At 44.2% G+C, this 22,441-nt stretch overlaps 2 protein-coding genes and 1 non-coding gene across 7 annotated transcripts in view; 1 reads left to right on the top strand and 2 right to left on the bottom strand.

Annotated features, from left to right (window-relative positions):
* KLHDC1 (kelch domain containing 1) overlaps positions 1 to 8,417 on the bottom strand; it is a 63,758-nt gene extending 55,341 nt beyond the window's left edge. For both annotated transcript variants that reach the window (XR_004029585.1, XM_030810128.1), the window contains exon 1: positions 8,238 to 8,417. Coding sequence is in view for 1 of the 2 variants with exons in the window: in XM_030810128.1 (XP_030665988.1) it covers positions 8,238 to 8,333 (96 nt within the window). In the remaining variant the exon portion in view is untranslated. The remainder of the gene's footprint in view (positions 1 to 8,237) is intronic.
* Positions 8,418 to 12,744: 4,327 nt separating this feature from the next.
* The window catches only part of POLE2 (DNA polymerase epsilon 2, accessory subunit), a 44,025-nt gene continuing 34,328 nt past the window's right edge, over positions 12,745 to 22,441 (top strand). For 2 of the 4 annotated variants that reach the window (XM_003267651.4, XM_030810119.1), the window contains exons 1-3: positions 12,745 to 12,990; positions 17,431 to 17,531; positions 21,553 to 21,628. In XM_003267651.4, the coding sequence (XP_003267699.1) occupies positions 12,923 to 12,990; positions 17,431 to 17,531; positions 21,553 to 21,628 (245 nt within the window). In that variant the 5' untranslated portion in view covers positions 12,745 to 12,922. Of the gene's footprint in view, positions 12,991 to 17,430; positions 17,532 to 21,552; positions 21,633 to 22,441 lie in introns of all 4 variants that reach the window. The other 2 variants (XM_030810122.1, XM_003267650.4) reach the window with 2 other exon arrangements.
* On the bottom strand, positions 16,454 to 16,576 carry LOC115836070. The gene has a single exon (XR_004031077.1). It is a non-coding gene; the product is annotated as a U6atac minor spliceosomal RNA (small nuclear RNA).

Genomic DNA, 22,441 nt, shown 5'->3' with positions numbered 1-22,441 from the left:
CGAACTGCAGACCTCAGGTGATCTGCCTGCCTCGGTCTCTCAAAGTGCTGGGATTACAGGCATGAGCCACCACGCCCGACCTTGGTTACAAATATTTTCTCCTTTGCCATTTGCCTCCTCATTTTCTGGTGTTTAAAAATCAGTTTTTGGTATGTTTTTGTTTTTTTGATACGGAGTTTCGCTCTTGTTGCCCAGGCTAGAGTGTAATGGCATGATCTTGGCTCACCATAACCTCCACTCCCCAGGTTCAAGCGATTCTCCTGCCTCCTGAGTAGCTGGGATTACAGGCATGCGCCACCACGCCCGGCTAATTTTGTATTTTTAGTAGAGATGGGGTTTCACCATGTTGGTCAGGCTGGTCTCGAACTCCTGACGTAAGGTGATCCATCCACCTCGGCCTCCCAAAGTGCTAGGATTACAGGCATAAGCCACCGTGCCTGGCCAAAAATCAGTTTTTTAAAAGTCTGATCTGCCAATTTTTTCCATTATAGTTTTTTCCTCAAGATATTAGAAGTCATGTATTCTCTTCCAGTATTATATAGCTTAATTTTTCTGTATTTAACCCTTCAATCCGAAGGCACCAATAATATTTTCCTCTAGCTATCCTAGGATCATTTATTGCATAAGTGATCATTTTCCCAGATTTGAAATGCTACCTTTTAAATACAAAATGGTCTTTCTTTTTTCCTTATATGCTTGGCTGTTTTTGTAGTTTTTCTTCTTTTTTTTTTTTGAGATGGAGTCTCGCTTTGTCGCCGAGGCTGGAGTGCAGTGGCGCGATCTTGGCTTACCGCAACCTCCGCCTCCCGGGTTCATGTGATTCTCATGCCTCAGCCTTCCGAGTAGCTGAGATTATAGGCACATGCCACCATGCCTGGCTAATTTTTTGTATTTTAGTAGAGACGGGGTTTCACCATGTTGCCCAGGCTGGTTTCAAACTCCTGAGCTCAGGCAATCCAGCCACCTTGGCCTCCCAAAGTGCTGGGATTACAGGTGTGAGCCACTGTGCCCGGCTGTTTCCGTAATTCCTTTCGCATTTCATTGTACTATCTCTACTGGCATCAAGTCAACTAATTATTATGGTATTGTGATATGTTTTAATATCTGACACGGTAAGCCTTCCATCTTCATTCTTTTCAAACATTTTCTAAATTGATCCTTCTTCCCTTTAAGTCCATATCCATAGCAGAACTATGTATTTAAGCACATGTTTATGTATTTAAGCACATGTTCAAGACCAGCCTGACCAACATGGTGAAACCCCGTCTCTACTAAAAATACAATAATTACCTGGGCATGGTGGGAAGCACCTGTAGTCCCAGCTACTCCGGAGGCTGAGGCAGGAGAATCGGTTGAACCTGGGAGGTGGAGGTTGCAGTGAGCCAAGATCGTGCCACTGCACTCCAGCCTGGGCAAGAGCGAGACTCCATGTCAAAAAAAAAAAAAAAAGGTTCAGAGCAAAACGTATTAATATAAATTGTATTACAGAAATAATACTGTTCAAATGATTAGGGCCATAATAGGAAAACCATAGTATCTGCAAACATGCCAAGATACCGAGGTTTTCCCCTAAATTTGGAAAAGCTATTCACAACTTTTAATGTTCCTTGCAGTAGCACCAAAGTCTGTGTGAATTTCTGTAATGTGGAAAGGATGTAGAACTAAGAGCAAAATCATATCCTGACACCAATTAGAATCGACCATTTACTTTTTTGATATTATCACTCTTACCTCTGGGGGGGGCTATTTTCAGATACTAACATAATAGCCTTCAGAATATGTTTGACAATGGAGCAAGTAGTAATTGAGACAAGTATCAGTGAGCTTTAGAACATGTTTGTCCATTTTAATACACTGTTTGTATCAATGAAGAGGAAAATTGTGACTGGAATATATAATCTGGAACCATCTGATCATTATACTTAACTACTGAGTACTGGAATACCACCAGATTCCAGGGCCTTTTAACTATCTTCTGTTTAGAATGACTGGAATAAGATAATTGTTAGAAGAATTCTACTTTTTCTCCTGATATGCCATGTCTTCCTTTTTTTTTTTTTTAAAAGCCTATGCTACCCATATGGCTTCTTTTTTGCCTCCTAGTCTCCCTTTCCTTCCACTTAATGCCTTAGACACTTCTTGACTGCTGATAATCCCTGGAATTTAAAAAAGTGGTAGACTCAGGATCTACATCTGTGTTGTATTTTCCAGAGTGGTTCTTACAGCATCTCTACTGACTGAATTAATAAACAGGAGGAAAAGAAGTATTTCAATTCAATAACTGTCACCTGAAGAACTGTGATTTTTTTTATTTTTTTTATTTTTTAAGACAGAGTCTTGCTCTTATCACCCAGACTGGAGTGCAGTGGCATGATCTTGGTTCACTGCAACCTCTGCCTTCTGGGATCAAGCCATTCTCCTGCCTTGGCCTCCAGATTAGCTGGGATTACAGGCGTGTGCCACCACGCCTGGCTAATTTTTTGTATTTTTAATAGAGACGGGGTTTCACCGCGTTAGCCAGGATGGTCTCAATCTCCTGACCTCGTGATCCGCCCGCCTCGGCCTCCCAAACTGCTGGGATTACAGGCGTGAGCCACCGCGCCTGGTAAAAACTGTGTGATCTTATCAATTATACAATTTTCAAGAATAAAACGAGATGTAAAAAATTCAGACATTTAGGCCAGGCACAGTGGCTCACACCTGTAATCCCAGCACTTTGGGAGGCTGAGGCAGGCTGATTGCCTAAGGTCAGGAGTTTGAGACCAGCCTGGCCAACATGGCAAAACTCCGTCTCTACTAAAAATACAAAACTTAGCTGGGCATGGTGGCGTGTGCCTGTAATCCCAGCTTCTTGGGAGGCTGAGGCAGGAGAATTGCTTGAACCCAGGAGGCGGAAGTTGCAGTGAGCCAAGATGGTGCCACTGCATTCCAGCCTGGGCAACAGAGGGAGACTCTGTCTCAAAAACAAAACAAAACAAAAAACAAAGGCCAAGCGCGGTGGCTCAGGCCTGTAATCCCAGCACTTTGGGAGGCTGAGGCGGGTGGATCACGAGGTCAAGAGTTTGAGACCAGCCTGGCCAACATGGTGAAACCCCGTCTGTACTAAGAATACAAAAAGTAGTTGGGTGTGGTGGCGTGTGCCTATAATCCCAGCTACTAGGGAGGCTGAGGCAGGAGAATCTTTTGAACCTAGGAGGCGGAGGTTGCAGTGAGCCGAGATTGTGCCACTGCACTCCAGCCTGGGCGACAGAGCAAGACTCTGTCTCGGGGGGGAAAAAAGTGTTTATTTATGGGCTCAAAAGAAATCTATACAGATATATTACAGATTGCTGTTTTACGTGAATTTTTCACTTAACTTTTACAACATCAAGAACACAGCAGATGAAGTCTGACACCTCTACAAGCGGCAGAACTCAAAACAATCAAAATTTATTTCTTGTGCATATAGCCACTTTTATATCTAGACTCTTTGCATCAAGAATAAATGGTGGAAATATGAGACACTAATAAAGCACAATCACCTAATTTAGTTTATCATTACAAAGTTGCCTTTGGAAATCCTATACATGTCGGTTGGTATCTGCTGCCCTTGAGGTGAAATGGCCATTAAAGTTACTTACTCTAATCGACTCCTTTTCCTTATTTATAAAATAGGGATATTACCTACTTTTCAGGAATATAGTAAGAATATGTAAGATTAGGGATGTGACAGTACCTAGCACATGCCAGATGTAGTAAGCACTCAAAAGTTAGTTCTAATTTTCCCCCACTGGTACTGAACCAAATTAAAAATAAACACACAAAAACAACAACAAAAACCAACTTGAATCTGAGAATTATTTAACATACACGGTACAGGCATACCTCATTTTATTGTGCTTTGCTTTACTGTGCTTGACAGATACTGCAGTTTTTAAATAAATTGAGGGTTTGTGGCAACCCTGCACTGAGCAAGTCCATTGGCACCATTTTTCCAACAGCATGTGATGCTCACTTGGTGTCTGTGTCACATTTTGGTAATTCTCACAGTATTTCAAACTTTTGCATTATTATTATTATATCTGTCATGGTGATCTGTGATCAATGATCTTTGATATACTACTGTAATTGTTTTGGGGCACCATAAACTGTGCCCGTATAAGATGGCGAACTTAACTGATAAATGTGTGTGTTCAGACTATTCCACTGACCAACCATTCCCCCGTCTCTCTCCCTCTCCTTGGGCCTCCTCATTTCCTCACATACAACAATACTGAAAGTAGGCCTTGCTGGGCGCGGTGGCTCACGCCTGTAATCCCAGTACTCTGGGAGGCTGAGGCAGGCGGATCATGAGGTCAGGAGATTGAGACCATCCTGGCTAACACAGTGAAACCCCATCTCTATTAAAATTCAAAAAAATTAGCTGGGTGTAGTGGCACACGCCTGTAGTCCCAGCTTCTCGGGAGGCTGAGGCAGGAGAATGGTGTGAACCCGGGAGGCGGAGCTTGTAGTGAGCCAAGATTGCACCACTGCACTCCAGCCTGGGCGACAGAGCGAGACTCTGTCTCAAAAAAAAAAAAAAAAAAAAAAAAAAAGAAAGTAGGCCAGTTAGTAACCCTACAATGGACTCTAAGTGTTCAAGTGAAGGAAGAGTGGCATGTTCCTCACTTTGAATCAAAAGCTAGAAACAATTAAGCTTAGTGAAAAAGGCATGTCAAAAGCTAATACAGGCCAAAAGCTAGGCTTATTGTGTCAGTTAGCCACATTGTGAATCCACACAGAAAGTTCTTAAAGGAAATCAAGAGTGCTATTCTAATGAAAAATGAGTAATACGAAAGCAAAACAACCTTATTCCTGACGTGGAGAAAGTTTTAGCGGTCTGGATACAAGATCATAAAAGCCACAACATTCCCTTAGGCCAGAGCCTAACCCAGAGGAGGGTCTTAACTCTCTTCAATTCTATGAAGGCTGAGAGAATTGAGAAACTGCCGAAGTTTGAAGCTAACATGAGTTTTAAGGAGGGAAGCTGTTCTTCAGTACATAAAAGTGCAAGGTAAGGCCGGGCACGGTGACTCATGCCTGTAATCCCAGCACTTTGGGAGGCCAAGGTGGGCAGATCTCCTGAGGTCAGGAGTTCGAGATCAGCCTGGCCAATATGGTGAAAATGCAAAAGTTACTAAATTACTACTAAAAATACAAAAATTAGCCAGGTGTGGTGTTACGCACCTGTAATCCCAGCTACTCAGGAGGCTGAGGCAGGAGAATTGCTCGAGCTCAGAAGGCGGAGGTTGCAGTGAGCTGAGACTTTTCCACTGCACCACAGCCTGGGCGACTCTGTCTCAAAAAAAAAAAAAAAAGTGCAAGGTGAAGCAGCATGTGCTCATGTAGAAGCTGCAGCAAGTTATCCAGAACATCTGGCTAAGATACCTGATGAAGATGGCTACACTAAACAATAGATTTTTTTTTTTTCTGAGACGGAGTCTCGCTCTGTCGCCCAGGCTGGAGGGCAGTGGCGCGATCTCGGCTCACTGTAAGCTCCGCTTCCTGCCATTCTCCTGCCTCAGCCTCCCGAGTAGCTGGGACTACAGGCACCTGCCACCACGCCCGGCTAATTTTTTTTGTATTTTTAGTAGAGACGGGGTTTCACCGTGTTAGCCAGGATGGTCTCAATCTCCTGACCTCGTGATCTGCCCGCCTTGGCCTCCCAAAGTGCTGGGATTACAGGTGTGAGCCAACGTGCCTGGCCAACAATAGATTTTTAATGTGGATGAAACAACTTTATATTGGAAGAGGATGCCATCCAGGACTTTCATAGCTAGAGAGAAGTCAATGCCCAATTTCAAAGGACCAGCTAATTCTCTTGTTAGTGGCTAATGTAGTAGCTGTCTTTAAGTTGAAGCCAATGTTCATTTATCATTCTGAAAATCCTAGGGCCCTTAAGAATTATGCTAAATCTACACTGCCTGTGCTCTAACAATGGAACAAGAAAGCCTGGATGACAGCATGTCTCTTTAACAGCATGGCTTACTGAGTAGTTTAAGTGTACTGTTGAGAACTACGGCTCAGAAAATATCACTCACTGCTCATTGACAACCCATCTAGTCACCCAGGAGCTCTGATGGGAGATCTACAAGGAGATTTATCTTTTCATGCCTGCTACATAATATCCATTCTGTAGCCCATGGATCAAGTAATCATTCTGACTTTCAAGCCTTATTATTTAAGAAAATACATTTCATGGCTGGGCATGGTGGCTTACACCTGTAAAAAACACAAAAATTAGCCAGGCATGATGGTGCACACCTGTAATTCCAGCTACTCAGGAGGCTGAGGCAGGAGAATCACTTGAACCCGGGAGGCAGAGGTTGCAGGACAGACTCCGTCTCAAAAAAGAAAAAAAACCACACACACACGCAAAACTATCAAAATTGTATTGCATGCTACAGAGAAATATTTTGTGAAAGGAAGGCTCAATGTGGCAAACTTCATTGTCTTATTTTAAGAAATTGCCACAGCCACTCCAACCTTCAGCAACAACCACCCTCATCAGTCAGTAGCCATCTACATGGAGGAAGACCCTCCATGAGCAAAAAGAATACAACTCACTGAAGGCGCAGATAATCCTTAGCATTTTTTAGCAATAATTTTGAAATTAGGTATGTACAGTTTTTTGTTTGTTTGTTTTGTTTTGAGACGGAGTCTCGCTGTCGCCCAGGCTGGAATGCAATGGCGCGATCTTGGCTTACTACAACCTCCGCCTCCCGGGTCCAAGTGATTCTCCTGCCTCAGCCTCCCGAGTAGCTGGGATTACAGGCATCCGCCACCACGTCCGGCTAATTTTTGTAATTTTAGTAGAGACGGGGTTTCACCATGTTGGCCAGGCTGGTCTCGGACTCCTGACTTCAGGTAATCCACCCGCCTCAGCCTCCCAAAGTGCTGGGATTACAGGTGTAAGCCACCGCCCCCAGCCAGGTATGTACATTTGTTTTACACATAATATTATTGCATACTTAACACACTACAGTGTAAACATGACTTTTATATGCACTGAGATATGAAAAAAATTCGTATGACCTCGCTTTATTGCAGTGGTCTGGAACAGAACCCGCAATACTTTCGAGGTATGCCTGTATGTTGGTCATTTCAACATGATGCAGTCATGTTACAGGTCTGTCACATAATGGTAGGGAGACAGAAGATGTAGGTTCTACTATCAGTAGAACTTCCAGATGGCTTAAGAAAAAAAATCTGTAAACTAAGAGGGTTGGTATATAGTATTCCTGTTTTCCAGCTTTACCATTCTTGCTTCTATAATTCTGTGATTATGGACACACAACACACACATACGTTCAAACCTCCATTATAATAAGAATTTTAAAGCATAATACTCATTAGCATATTATTGCTAACATGGATCTATTTTGAGACTAGAAAAAATATTCATAGTCATTAGTAAAGAAACGCCACTAAAAATAGCTTAGAAATATTTAAATGCAGGCCGGGCACAGTGGCTCACGCCTTTAATTCTAGCATTTTGGCAAGCCAAGGTGGGCAGATCACCTGAGGTCGCGAGTTCAAGACCAGCCTGACCAACATGGGAAACCCTGTCTCTACCAAAAATACAAAATTAACCAGGCATGATGGCACATGCCGGTAAGCCCAGCTACTACGGAGGCTGAGGCAGGAGAATCGCTTGAACCCGGGGCGGGCGGCGGAGGTTGCGGTGAGCTGAGATCGTTCCATTGCACTCCAGCCCTGGGCAACAAGAGCGAAACTCCATCTCAAAAAAAAAGAAAATAAAAAGAAAAAAAGAAAAGAAATATTTAAATGCTTCAGTGATTTCGATATTTTATTTCGAATCGCGCCGTGGGAATAAGGAAATATATACAAAATGATACAGCACGGCGTCCTGGGATCCTTCTAAGTCTGCGCCAGTATTTAACGATAATAATTAATCGCGCTGTAACTGCCTTTGCATTGGGCAAACCGGGGTTACTGAACTGCTGCGGGAGGGGGGCGGAGTGGAAAGCGGCCCGGAGCCGGGTCTGAGGCTTTAACAGAAGAAGCAACGGCGGGACGACGTCAAGCCCTGGCGCGGCTGTGGGGGCGGCGGCCAGCGGAGGGGCTGGGGGGGGCTGCAGGCGCCGGGCGCGCCAGGCCTGTGCCGCAGCCTCGGGAGCGGGTGTGGCGGGCGCTGCGTCCGCTCAGGCCGACTGTCTCCCGGCGCGAGTCCGCCCCGTCCCGCCTCTTCCCCTTACCACGTAGCCCCCCCACACGTAGAGGAAGTTTCCGTCCACCACGGCGCAGTGGCCGCTGCGTTCCTCCGCCACACAGAACAGCTGCGAGTCCGCCATTCCCGCCGTCGCTGGCCCGCCGCTTGCAGCGCCACGGCCCCTGCCCGCCCGGCGGCCTCGCCTCCAGTCCCGACTGCTCCACGCACGAACGGAATGCGGCGAGGGTCGAGATTGGGGGGAAGGCGGAGCCAGTGCGTCTGCGACGTCCCGCGGCTCTCGCCCAGGAAGTCGAGCCAGGGGCGGTGCGGCTGCGGAGGGACGTTCTGGCTTCCTAGCGGTGGGGAAGGGGCCTGGGCTTCCCACGCGCAGATTCCTTCTCTGTTGAAATTGTGTTTTGGCAGTACAGCCTCATTTAGTAGTCAGTCTGTAGTCAGATTCCTTTATTATCTCAAAATGTCTTTTCTCCAGTTGATTTGTCCAGCACTGTAATTCGTTGTTAACGCCTCTTAAGACTCTACGTCTTTTTTACTCTAGCTTCTCTCCCTTCTCTCTTGTGCCATTGGTTTGTTATATGGATTAGTTTTCTTATTTTCCTACAGCCATACCACCTTCTGGGTTTGGTTCCTCAATGTCGTTTCCCATTAACTTGTGCACCTTTTCCCCGTATTTCTTTTAGGCTGGAAGCTGTATCTAAAAGCTTTATTAGATTCTACTTCAGATTTTTTTTTTTTTTGGAAAATACTTCATATTGCATCACATTAGAAGGCACTTAAGTCTGGTGCACTTTAATGATACTTTCTGTTGTTTATTTTTGACGATACAAATAAACAGAGTATCTGCTCCTTTTCTTACACAAAAGGAAGTATATACAGTGTTCCTTAACTTTCTCTTTTCACTTGACGATCCATGTCAGGGTACAGCGGTCTCCTCAGTCCTTTTTATAGCTTCATAGCACTCCACTGATTGGATGTGTCACAGATTCTTATTGATGGACATATCGCTTATTTCCAGGTTTTTTGGCTATTATAAATAATGCTGCGATGAATAACGTTATGCATATGTTATTTTGTATTTCTACAAGCCTACCTTTGGAGTAGAGTTCTAGATGTGGAATTGCTGGGTCAGAGGATAAATGCATATTTAACTTTACAAATGTAACTGGATTTCCCTCAATAGGAGTTTTGTGCCGGGCGCAGTGGCTCACGCCTGTAATCCCAGCACTTTGGGAGGATGAGGTGGGCGGATCACTTGAGCTCAGGAGTTTCAGACCAGCCTGGCCAACCCGGGCAATCCCGTCTCTACTAAAAATACAAAAATTAGCCGGGCGCGGTGGCACATGCCTGTAATCCCAGCTACTTGGGAGGCTGAGGCAGGAGAATCACTTGAACCCGGGAGGTGGAGGTTGCAGTGAGCCGAGATCGCGCCACTGCACTCCAGTCTGGGCGACAGAGCAAGATTCCTTCTCAAAAAAAAAAAAAAAAAAAAAAAAGAAAGAAATTCAAGATAGACAAAAGTGATCTATGATAATAGAAAGCAGAAAAGTGGTTATTTGGGAGTAGGGAGGGGGAGGGGATTGATGGAAAGGAGTACAGGAAGTGTTCTGGAGTGATGAAAATGTTCTGTATCTTGATTGAGGTGGTGGTTACGTGGGTGTATACATTTATCGAAATGCATTGAACTGCATACAGATATGTGCATTTTACTTAGTGTAAACTATATGTCAATTATAATTCTCACTCCATCACTTTATTGTTACTAGTAATATTGGTATTGTATTTTTGAAATGGAGCACTTGTCCTCCTGGACTGTAGAGTCTGGTGGAGTCTACAGACCAGCAAACACACAATTACCATACCGTGCAGTAAGTGTGAAAATAGCAAACGTCCAGGGCACCTTGGGTCTACAGAGACCCTTTAACTCAGATTGAGGGGAGACAGGGAAGGTTCCTGAGAGAAAGTAGAGTCTAAGCTAAGAACTGAAAGATGAATGGAAGTTGTTCAGGGAACTTTCATTCGTGAGAGGGAAGAGTCAAGGATATGCCTAGTTTACCAGCTTGGTCACTGGGTGGAAGGTGGGTGGAGCCCTTCACTAGGTTATTGAACATGGGAGGAGAAACAGGTTTTGGTGGGGCGGGGGGAGGGCAGGGGCAATGGTGAGTTCATTTGGAGGCATATTGAGTTGGATTTGAAGTCTAAGAGAGCTAAGGGCTAGAGATAGGGATTTTGGAGTCATCAGCGTATAATTGTTCATTTAAGTATTGGGACTTTATGAGCTGGCCAGGTGAAGGAGCCATAGAGGAAGAAGTTGAAAATTTATGAGAGAAAGAGAATTATGATTGGGAAAATTTATGGGAAAAGGGGAATTGTGAGGTCAGATTGTGAGAGAAAGCTGGGCAACTGGAATTATTTTCTCTCCAATTTCTTAATATAAAAAATAGCAAACCATAAACAGTTGAAAAAATAGTTCAAGGAGTACCTGTGTATCTTCCACTCCAGGTTAATAATTATTAATAATACCATACTAGCTTTATGTTTGTTGGAATGTGTCTTTTTCATTTTGTTAAATTATTTGAGAGTGGGAGTGCCTTATGGAGAAAATACATGTGATAAATAAGCTTCCTTCAGCTATGAGTTATAGGGCTTTTGGCCCTGAGTTCAGTGTTAACGAATCACAATATAAAGATGTCTTGAAATAAAAACACACATAAAACAAGGTTATATATTGTTCAGTTGATGCAAACATTGTCACCAGAGGCTCACAGGAACCTAATTCTGTACTTCCCCTAGTAACAATGGTTTAGTATTCAATAATTATTTGTTGGTGGCTACTTATAAAATCTATCACAGGTACAGTAATGAGAATTAACTATATGTCTTTCTATTCCTATTTCCTATCCTTTCTTACATAAAAATTAAAACTTTCTTTGTACTTTTTGTCTTTGAAAAATATTTCACTAAATAAAAAGAACTGTGTTCAAAAATCACTTGTGATGTTATGTTACCAATTTAATATACAATTAGGTGTATTAGTTTTAGTATGCATTCAATTTTAAGCTCACCTTTTTATTTTCTATTTGTTGAATATGTAAAACATACACATGGATTAAAAGTCTCACTGTAAAGAAAGTTTCCACTTTCATCCCTATCCCCTCACCTCTTTATAGTTAACCATTTTTGTGGTCTCTGGTTTAACCTTCCAGAGTTGTTTTGTTTTTGTTTTGAGACAGAGTCGCGCTCTTGTTGCCTAGGCTGGAGTGCAATGGCGCCATCTCGGCTCACCGCAACCTCCGCCTCCCGGGTTCAAACAATTCTCCTGCCTCAGCCTCCCGAGTAGTTGGGATTACAGGCATGTGCCGGCTAATTTTTTTGTATTTTTGTAGAGACGGGGTTTCTCCATGTTGGTCAGGCTGGTCTCAAATTCCCGACCTCAGATGATCCGCCCACCTCAGCCTCCCAAAATGCTGGGATTACAGGTGTGAACCACCGCGCCCAGCTTTTTTTGTTTTTGAGACAGAGCCTTGCTTTGTTGCCCAGGCTGGAATGGTGGCAAGATCTTGGCTTACTGCACCCTCGGCCTCTGAGGCTCAAGAGATTCTCCTGCCTCAGCCTCCCCAGGAGCTGGGATTACAGGCGCGTGCCACCACGCCTGGCTAATTTCCGTATTTTTTTTTTTGGTAGAGATGGGGTTTCACCATGTTGGCCCGGCTGTTCTCAAACTCTTGGCCTCAAGTGATCTGCCAGCGTCGGCCTCCCAACGTTCTGGGATTACAGATGTGAGCCACCGCGCCCAGGCCCAGAGGTTTTTTAAAATGCAAAAACAAATACATGTATTTTTGTTTCCCTTCCTTCATTAAACTTTGCTCTTTTTTAAAAAAGAAAAAAACCCGTATACGTTGGAGGTCACTTTATATTGGTACTGTGAAATCATCCTCCTGTTTTATAAGCCGCGTGTTTACTTACAAGTACTCCATGGTTTAGTCAACTCATTGGAGCAAGCGTTTTGAAGTGTGGCAGATTGACAGTCTACTTGAAATCAGAATAACTGAGTTCAAATCCTGACTCCACCACTTAACTCGTCGTTTAATCTTGAGCAAGTCCTTTACCATTTTTGTGTGTCAGTTTTCTCATCTGTAAAATGAGGCTGTTGTGGAAAAGACAGTAGACAGCTCATTGGGCTGTCATGAGCAACACATCAATTCACACATTTAAAGTGCTTATGATAGTGCATGGCGCAAACGAAGCCCTCAAGTTAAATAAAAATCGGGGTAGGTGGGAGCGATGGAGATTTATAACAGCTTCCGGTAAATGTCGCGGCACAGTATTTCCAGGGCTTGTGCGAAGTAGGGAACCCAACAGCTCTCATGGCCTCGAAAGAAGGGGGATCCTGTGTCCGGGAAGCTCGGCCGCAGTCGTGCAATGTCTAGGGCAGCGGTGAGAGCGCTGTGGCTGGCTCAACGCAGCCCGACACCAGGGAAGACGCTCTGGCCCCCAGTTTCCCCGCAGCAAAGGAGCGCGAGGTGGTCTCCCCTTTCAGCCTACTCAGTCCGGGGATGCGAACTGCTAGGTCTGAGTTGCTGAGGCGCAGGCGGCGGGCAGCAAGCAGGGATCTTAACAGGGTCGAACGCGACCCTTGCCAGGGCCGGGGGCGGAGCTGGGCCGGGGCGCGCCTGGGAAGAGGCGGAGCTGCGGCGGTGGCGCCAAATCGCGAATATGGCGCCGGAGCGGCTGCGGAGCCGGGCGCTCTCCGCCTTCAAGTTGCGGGGCTTGCTACTCCGTGGGTGAGTGGGCTCGGGCAGCTTGAGGGGCGAAAGGGAAGAGCTGGGGCCTGGCTGCCTCGTGCGGCAGAGGGACGCACCGCGGCGGCTCCCCGCGCGCAGAGATGGGGCTTGACCTTAAATGACAGAGTTCTAAGAAGCAGCCGGGCGCGGTGGCTCACGCCTGTAATCCCAGCACTTTGGGAGGTCGAGGCGGGCGGATCACGAGGTCAGCAGATCGAGACCATCCTGGCCAACATGGTGAAGACCCGTCTCTACTAAAAATACAAAAATTAGCTAGGCGTGGTGGCGCGCGCTCGTAGTCCCAGTTACTCGGGAGGCTGAGGCAGGAGAATCGCTTGAACCCAGGAGGAGGAGGTTGCGGTGAGCCGATTTCGTGGCACTGCACTCCATCCTGGCGACAGAGAGAGACTCCATTAAAAAAAAAAAAAGTTCTAAGAAGCGAGGTGGATCTTGAGGCTGCCGTGCCTTCTTTGGTTTCCCCGACTCATGCGAGGAGTTTAATATTTCTTCTAGGCGGGCCGAGGCTCTTCTGCACATGTCAAACTGAGCCCGAGAAGCTGCAACCTGTCTATGGAAGCCAGTTATTAGCATTGTGACCTGGACAGCTCTCAGGGTCGCGGGAGGGTTGCTGAGACGTAAGATCAGAGACCCGAGAAAGCCTACTTGCACGTCTGCAGTTGCCAATTTATGTGAAAGTCAGGTTTCCTGGGCATATCCGTGTTTTTGAGGACCTATAGAACATATGAACCTTTCCAAGATTTCTCTCATTAAATGTGCTCCGTGTTTTAGAGTTCTATGTGTGTGTGTGTGTGTGTGTGTGTGTGTGTGTGTATTTTTTTTTTTTTTTGAGACATAGTCTCACTCTCGCCCAAGCTGGAGGGCAGTGATGCGAACTTGACTTACTGCAGCCTCAACCTCCTGGGCTCAAGCAGCTGGGACTACAGGCGTGGGCCACCATACCTGGCTAATTTTTTGTTGTATTTTTTGTAGAGATGGGGTCTGGCTATGTTGCCCAGCCTGGTCTTGAACTCCTGGGCTCAAGTAGTCCTCCCGCTATGGCCTCCCAGAATGCTGGAATTACAGGCGTGAACTACTGCGCCTGGCCTAGAACACAATATTTTATACATATTGAAATACCTGCTGGACTGGATATACCTCTCTGTATCAGTTTTTATTGCTTTTGTGTGTGTAGATTTTTGGTTGTTTTTTGTGAGTTTTATGAGACTTTTAACTGTACTTTGGGTTAGTAGTGGATATGCCTTGGGGGGAAAATAATGAATTTTGTTCAATTGGTCCTTGACATTTTGAAAGCATGAGCAACTGATGAATTAACTTTCTTTTCGCTGATAATTTGACCTAATATTAAGCTTTTGTTCATTAATTATTTCAGTCATAAGTATACTTAAATCTGTTAGCTGCAAAGCACTGTGCTGGGGTAAGGGGGTGCAAGAGAGAGCAAGAGCTTTGTAGGGGGCAGATAGTGTATTCTATTGCTATGTGACAAATTACCCTACAACTTAGAGGCTAAAACAGTACACATTATTTCACATTTTCTGTGGGTTAGAAATTCAGGTGTGGCTTAGTTGGGTGCTCAATTTCAGGGTCTTTTCACAAGGTTGCAGTCAAGAGGGATCATCTCAAATGTTGCCCAGGCAGCATTCGCTTCAAGCTCATTCAGTTGTTGGCAGGATTCAGTTCCTGATTGCCTGGCAGGCTGTTGGCTGGAGGCTACCCTCAGTCCCTTGCCATGTGTGCCCCCAGCATGGCTTCATCGAGAGAGAGAGAGTCTGCTAGTAACTCTGAAGTAACCTAATGAAGGAAGTGACATCTTGTTATTTTTAAATTTTTTCTTTTTACTTTTAAATTTTACTTTCAAAATTATAGTACAGTAAGTTATTCTATCTCTTTTGCTATATTCTATTTTTAGAAACAAGTTACTAGGTCCAGCCCACACTTAAGGGCAGGGGATTACATAGGTGTAACTACCAGGAGTAATGGATTATTAGGTGCCATCTTAGAAGTCTGTCTACCATGGATATTAAATGATTATTTTACAGCTATTTAATCTCAATTGTGAAGGGGATTCCAGGAAAGAAGTGCTATGAGAGTGTATGATAAGGTGTATAAAGTGCCCTAGAGTCAAGGAAGAACTTCACTGCAGAAGTGGTTTGGGCTGACTGTTAAAGAATGAGCAGGACTTGGCTGGGCGCAGTGGCTCACACCTGTAATCCCAGCACTTTGGGAGGCTGAGGTGGGCGGATCACGAGGTCAGGAATTCGTAGACCGGCCTGACCAACATGGTGAAACCCTGTCTCTACTAAAAATACAAAAAAAAACCAAAAACAGCAAGGTGTGGTGACACGCACCTGTAATCACAGCTACTCAGGAGGCTGAGGCAGGAGAATCGCTTGAACTCAGGAGGTGGAGGTTGCAGTGAGCCGAGATTGCGCCACTGCACTTCAGCCTGGGCAAGAGAGCGAGACTCCGTCTCAAAAAAGAAGGAAAGAAAGAAAAGGAAAGAACAGGACCCGACTAGGTGGAGAGAAGAGTGGGAGGAAATGGCCATATAAAGACCCTGAAGCAGGAGAGTGCCAGGAAGGCCAGGGACATGGTATGAGCTTAATGGGATTTGGCAGGGGCAAGATCCTGTATGGCTTTGCAGGCTTTGGTCTATGCTAAGAACTGTCCCAAGATGCACCCAAAATGTATATGATTTTGGGGACTCAGTGGTCAAATATTTATGGACCACCTTCAAGTGTATTTAGAACTCTGTGGAAGGATGGCACAGAGTTCTAAGTTACAGTTTTAAAGTTATCTATAATAACTCAGTTCTCAGTTATCTATAATAAATTGGAGAGATGCAACACCTACACACAAAACAACTAATAAGCAACCCAATATATAGAACAATTAGTGTTATGACTATAACAATAATATGTGAAATGTTAAGTTGTGTGCTACAAATACAGAATGGCATGTAATTAGCTAATTGTTTCATATTGTAATCAGCAATAATATTGATGTGAGGTGTAAAGTTGTGTGCTGCAAATACAGAATGGCATGTAATGGCATGTAACTAGTTAATAATGTTCATTCTGATCATTATTGGGATTTAAGTAAGGAATTAATGTGATTTTATTTTATTTATTTATTTTTTTTGAGACGGAGTTTCTCTGTCGCCCAGGCTGGAGCGTAGTGGCGCGATCTCTGCTCACTGCAAGCTCCACCTCTCAGGTTCACGCCGTTCTCCCTCCTCAGCCTCCCGAGTAGCTGGGACTACTGGCGCCCGCCACCATGCCCGGCTAATTTTATTTTTGTATTTTTAGTAGAGATGGTGTTTCAGCGTGGTAGCCAGGATGGTCTCGATTTCCTGACCTTGTGATCTGCCCGTCTTGGCCTCCTAAAGTGCTGGGATTACAGGCGTGAGCCACTGCATGCCCAGCCATGATTTTTTTTTTTTTTTTTTAAATGATGGTCAGACTCCATGAAGCAGGTGGCAATGCCTTACCATATGCAGTATTGTCAGGCCCGAGGGCCTCTTCCATCTTTGTCAAGTGGAGTGCCAACCTCTCCTTTCGTATAACACAAATTCATGTGATTTTAATGAGTGTTGCTTCTATGATTATATTCGAATGTCATAGTTTTTTAAAGCCTTTTTTTTTTTTTTTGAGACAGAGTCTCGCTCTGTCGCCCAGGCTGGAGTGCAGTGGCGCGATCTCGGCTTACTGCAAGCTCTGCCTCCTGGGTTCACGCCATTCTCCTGCCACAGTCTCCCAAGTATGTGGGACTACAGGCACCCGCCACCATGCCTGGCTAATTTTTTTGTGTTTTTAGTAGAGACAGGGTTTCATCATGTGTTAGCCAGGATGGTCTCGATCTCCTGACCTCGTGATCCGCCTGCCTCGGCCTCCCAAAATGCTGGGGTTACAGGCGTGAGCCACCGCGCACGGCCAAGCCTATTTTTTTTCTTATTTTACAATTGAAAACAGTGATTATTGGAATTTACTTTGAACAAGTGCATTATCAAATTAAATATATGAGCATCTGTTATGTTCAGGATATGGTGCTTGACATTGAGACAGATGGACTCTTGCCTTAAATGTAGGGTAGTACGTAATACAAGGCTAATGTGATATATCAGATCTAAGGTATATGTAAATGGGATTTTTAACAATTTCAGAAGAAAGGGGAGATTGCAGCAGGTAGAGCTGGTCTAGGAAGGCTTCTTAGAGGGAGGATGTGATTTGAGGCTTTATGTTAGCAAGGCATAGGAGGATGATTTTGTTCAGAAAGCACAGGAAAGATGAGTGCTACTTGAAGAGAGAAGTTAGTGGTTCTTCCTTTCAATGCCAGATTGATGAGTGTTTGCTGCTTTTTCGCAGAAAACTTTTAGCCTTTAATTACTAATTACCTGCCTCATTTTTTCTTTCCTTTTCTTAGTGAAGCTATTAAGTACCTCACAGAAGCTCTTCAGTCTATCAGTGAATTAGAGCTTGAAGATAAACTGGAAAAGATAATTGATGCAGTTGAGAAGCAACCCTGTAAGTAATATTTTCTGATAACTCCTAAATTGTTAATATAGTTCTGCATCTTCAGTTAGATATATAGATTTAAATTGAAGTTGAGGCTTCAGTATTAAAATGTCCCAGTGTTATAAGATGTATGCATGGTAGCATTTCTTCCCAAGGGGTAATACCTTTAGTTTAATTTTTTTTCTTTCTTTTTTGGGATGGAGTCTCGCTCTGTTGCCCAGGCTGGAGTGCAATGGCACTATCTTGGCTCACTGCAACCCCCACCTCCCTGGTTCAAGCAATTTTCCTGTCTCAGCCTCCTGAGTAGGTGGGATTACAGGCACACACCTCCATGTCAGGCTAATTTTTTGTATTTTAGTAGAGATGGGGTTTCACTGTGTTGCTCAGCCTGGTCTCGAACTCCTGGGCTCACGCAGTCCACCCGCCTCGGCCTCCCAAAGTGCTAGGATTACAGGCGGGAGCCACCACGCCCGGCCTTCTTTTTTCTTTTTTCTTTTTATTTTTTTTTTTGAGACCGAGTCTCGCTCTGTCGCCCAGGCTGGAGTGCAGTGGCGCAATCTCGGCTCACTGCAAGCTCCGCCTCCCGGGTTCACGCCATTCTCCTGCCTCAGCCTCTCCGAGTAGCTGGGACTACAGGCGCCCGCCACCACGCCCGGCTAATTTTTTTTGTATTTTTAGTAGAGACGGGGTTTCACTGTGGTCTCGATTTCCTGACCTCGTGATCCGCCCGCCTCAGCCTCCCAAAGTGCTGGGATTACAAGCGTGAGCCACCGTGCCCGGCCTTCTTTTTTATTTTAACTGTTGATGACATCCAAACCTTCAGTTTAGCTGGAACCTCAGGATGATCCCCAAGGGCCCTTTTATAGTTCCTCTCCCCCGGTGGAGGTGTCACCACTGTGTTTCCTGCACTTGGCTTCTGATTTTGATCTGGTCCTTTACGGTCACTTTGTCTCTCCTAGTGGCTATTACCATGTCTTATTTAAGTCAGGTACTCCTAGATGTTTGGGAGGAAAAAAAGAAGAGTAAAGTAAGCAGAGCTGCCATCTCTTCTTGATTTCTTCAGGGATTTTTTTTTTTAATAGAATGGCTAGTCATTTTAACTTAATTTTGTAAGTCTAAGTTAAAGGGCAGAGACAGTAACTTTTCAATAAAAAGCAATTCTACTAATGCACTAATAATGAATATACTAAACAGAGTTGGAAAGCATTTTACTGAAAGCAGACTATAGAAAATAGACTTTTTTTTTCCAAGAAGGAGTCTTGCACTGTCACCCAGGCTGGAGTGCAGTGGCATGATTTCGGCTCACTGCAACCTCCGCCTCCTGGGTGCAAACGATTCTCCTACCTCAGCCTCCCGAGTAGCTGGGATTACAGGCATGCGCCACCACGCCTGGCTAATTTTTGTATTTTTAGTAGAGACGAGTCTCACCACGTTGGCCAGGCTGGTCTTGAACTCACGACTTCAGGTGATCACCCACCTCGGCTTCCCAAAGTGCTGGGATTACCGGCGTGAGCCACTGTGCCCGGTGAAAATAGACATTTATACAAAGTTATATAATGCTTGTGATAAGAATAAGTGGGGCCAGGCATGGTGGCTAACACCTGTAATCCCAGCAGTTTGGGAGGCCAAGGCTGGTGGGAACGCCTGAGTTCAGGAGTTCAAGGTCAGCCTGGCCAATGGCAAACACTGTCTCTACTAAAAATACAAAAATTAGCCAGGCATGGTGGCAGGCGCCTGTAATCCCAGCTCCTTGGGAGGCTGAGGCAGGAGAATCGCTTGAACCCGGGAGGCAGAGGTTGCAGTGAGCTGAGATTATGCCACCGCACTCCAGACTGGGTGACAGAGTGAGATTCCGTCTCAAAAAAAAAAAAAAAAAGAATAAGTGGATTTCAAGAAAAGCACATTCTATAAAAGATGGTCATTTTTTTCTTGAGTATACCAAAGTTATGAAACATAAGGTGACCCAGGAAGGTAGAGGTTTGGGACTCCTTCAAGGCATTTCCTTTCTACACACTGCTTCCCTCCTCTCCCCCGCCCCCCCTTTTTTGTTTTTTGGTGAGAGGGGGACAGAGTCTCACTCTGTCACCTAGGCTGGAGTGTAGCAGTGCCATCTCGGTTCACTACAACTTCTGCCTCCCAGGTTCAAGCAATTCTTCTGTCCCAGCCTCCTGAGTAGCTGGGACTACAGGTGCGCGCCACCCAGCTAATTTTGTATTTTTGGTAGAGACAGGGTTTCACCATATTGGTCAGGCTGGTGTTGAACTCCTGACCTCAGGTAATCCACCCACCTTGGCCTCCCAAAGTGCTGGGATTACGGGCGTGAGCCACCGCGCCCGGCCCCTCCTCTCCTTCTTCATGTTCTTTTTTGGAAATTCACATCTGCTGAAACATTCCCAAAGAAGCTAGAATGGGGCCACCAATACATGAACTAAACCGCTGTTCCACCGTTTTATGATTTGCAGTCCATTTCAGCCGTATACTTGGGGGAGTTTTCTGAGACACCTCTCTATTCAACCTGTCAGTAAAACTGTATCAGCATGTTTCCTCTTGCCACTGCCACACTGCCATAGGGATTCAGGGACCTTTTTGTTAAATACTTAATACCACAAGCATGGGCCTGGAAAGAAGAAATGCTCTTCCCCTCGGAAAAAAAGTCTGATATTTATAGCACCCTGAGGATAGAAGTGGGTATGGCTCACTCTCCACTTGATCTTAGCCAAAAGGCTGAGAAGTGCCGAGTTCACTCTTAATGTTATATAGATGCTAGTCACTTCAATTATATAGGAAGAAACATACTCTGTGATACAGGATAAATGGTTATTATATCTCATTGTCATTCCTAAAGGCAGAATTTTACATATACCTTTGCTTAAAAAATTCCTTTACAGTTGAAAATTTAGAAAATGGTACTTGTCTCACGCCTGTAATCCCAGCATTTTGGGAGGCCGAGGCGAGCGGATCACGAGGTCAGGAGATCGAGACCATCCTGGCTAACGTGGTGAAACCCCGTCTCTACTAAAAATACAAAAAATTAGCTGACAGAGCGAGACTCCGTCTCAAAAAAGAAAAAAAAAAGAAAATGATACTTGTCCCTGTGTACATTGATTTAAGATGGCACGTGGTATTTTGCTTGACAACATATCAAAGTGATTAAAAGAGCCCACTCTGGAATCAGTCCTGGGTTTTTGTTGCTTTCTATCTCTTCTAGTTTTTGGGCAAAATTTTCAACCTCTTAAAGTTGTATTTTCCCTATCTATAAGATATGGGCATATTAACATCAGTCTTACAGGACATCTACACAATGGAATAATACTTGTAAATAAAGTACTGAGCATGGTGCCACACATTTACTCAATGCTTAATAAGTGGTAGCTGCTATTGTTACTATCATGCTCATTGAAATTGAGCAGTTATGATGATAATGTTATACTAATGTAACCTTATTAAAACTGGGAGCTTAGGGAATTTTTTTTTTTTTTTTTTTTTGAGATAGTATCTCACTCTGTGGCCCAGGCTGGAGTGCCAGTGGCATGATCACAGCTCACTGCAGCCTCCACCTCCCTGGGCTCAGGTGATCTTGGCCTCCTGAGTACCTGGGACTACAGGCATGTGCCACCACACCCAGCTAAGTTTTGTATTTTTTGTAGAGATGGGGTTTCACCACGTTGTCTGGGCTGGTCTCAAACTCCTGGGCTCAAGCCATCCTCCTGCCTCGGCCTCCCAAAGTATTAGGATTATAGGTGTGAGCCACCGACCGTGGCTCAGAAATGTTCTTATAACTAACCAGGGTTTAGAAAATTAAGGCATTTGACTGTATATTAAGGTATTGTAACTTTGAGTATGGAAAATTAAGGTATTTGAGATAAGGCTTTTGTTATTGTTCTGACCTAATAACACTTTTTTTCTCCAAAAACTATATAATGAGAATCTCAGTATTAATATTTGCAAATTATTTTTGGGAAAAGAGCTGTCTGTGGAAAGAACTAATTTTTTTTGTTTTTAAATTTTGACTTTGAAATTCTCTTTTCAGTGTCATCAAACATGATTGAACGATCTGTGGTGGAAGCAGCAGTCCAGGAATGCAGTCAGTCTGTTGATGAAACTATGTATGTGGATACAGTTAACTTTTTTCCTCCTTGGAGGTGTTATTGAGCACTTATTTTTAATTATTGTCTTGGAAAATTATTAGTGATCAACATTTCCACAGTGGTTACTATTGTTATTTCTGTATGTCTTTTTAAATAATGGCTTTCTTTGCAAACCTCATTATTAAATGACTCATCTTTACTGGTTTTTCCTAGGATTTGAGGTTACAGTGTTGCTTGTACCATTCATTACTAACTTTTGCTGCCTACCCAACCGGTCAATCTGACTTTTTATTCTGTATGCTACAAATGAGTTGAATTGAAATGAATATTCAGAAGTATAATTTACTTTGCTTTTAGGAAAGTACCATGTCTAGAGAAGTTCAGCAACTTTACTTGGTCACATGGTGAATGGCAAATGAGGGTAGGACCTCAGTTTTGTGACTCCACTATGTCATGTTTTTAGGTTTAAGAATTTATATGGCAGTAATTCTTCTGGGTTTTATTTCTCTGAATATCCCTCTTTCCTCTTGATATGATACTTCTATACAAATTCATGGCATTGAACTGGAAGGAAAACACTGGGGAAAATGGGCTGAGAGACATTTTTAACCTTGCCACTTCTTTCCTATTTGGGGCAATGGAGATGATTGAAAGGAGTCATTATCTTTAGTCAGAAGTTATAATCTTCTCCCTGTCAGAACTTATAACTGCTAAAAACAAAATAGAGAAATTGAAGACTTTTAATTTTACCCTTGGAAACTCATTTAAAATACTATAGTGTGACCAGATACAGTGGCTTATTCCTGTAATCCCAGCACTTTGGGAGGCCAA

Source organism: Nomascus leucogenys, chromosome 1a (genome assembly GCF_006542625.1).
Source record: "Nomascus leucogenys isolate Asia chromosome 1a, Asia_NLE_v1, whole genome shotgun sequence".
Lineage (NCBI taxonomy): Eukaryota > Metazoa > Chordata > Mammalia > Primates > Hylobatidae > Nomascus > Nomascus leucogenys.
This window is presented reverse-complemented; position numbering and strand designations above follow the sequence as displayed.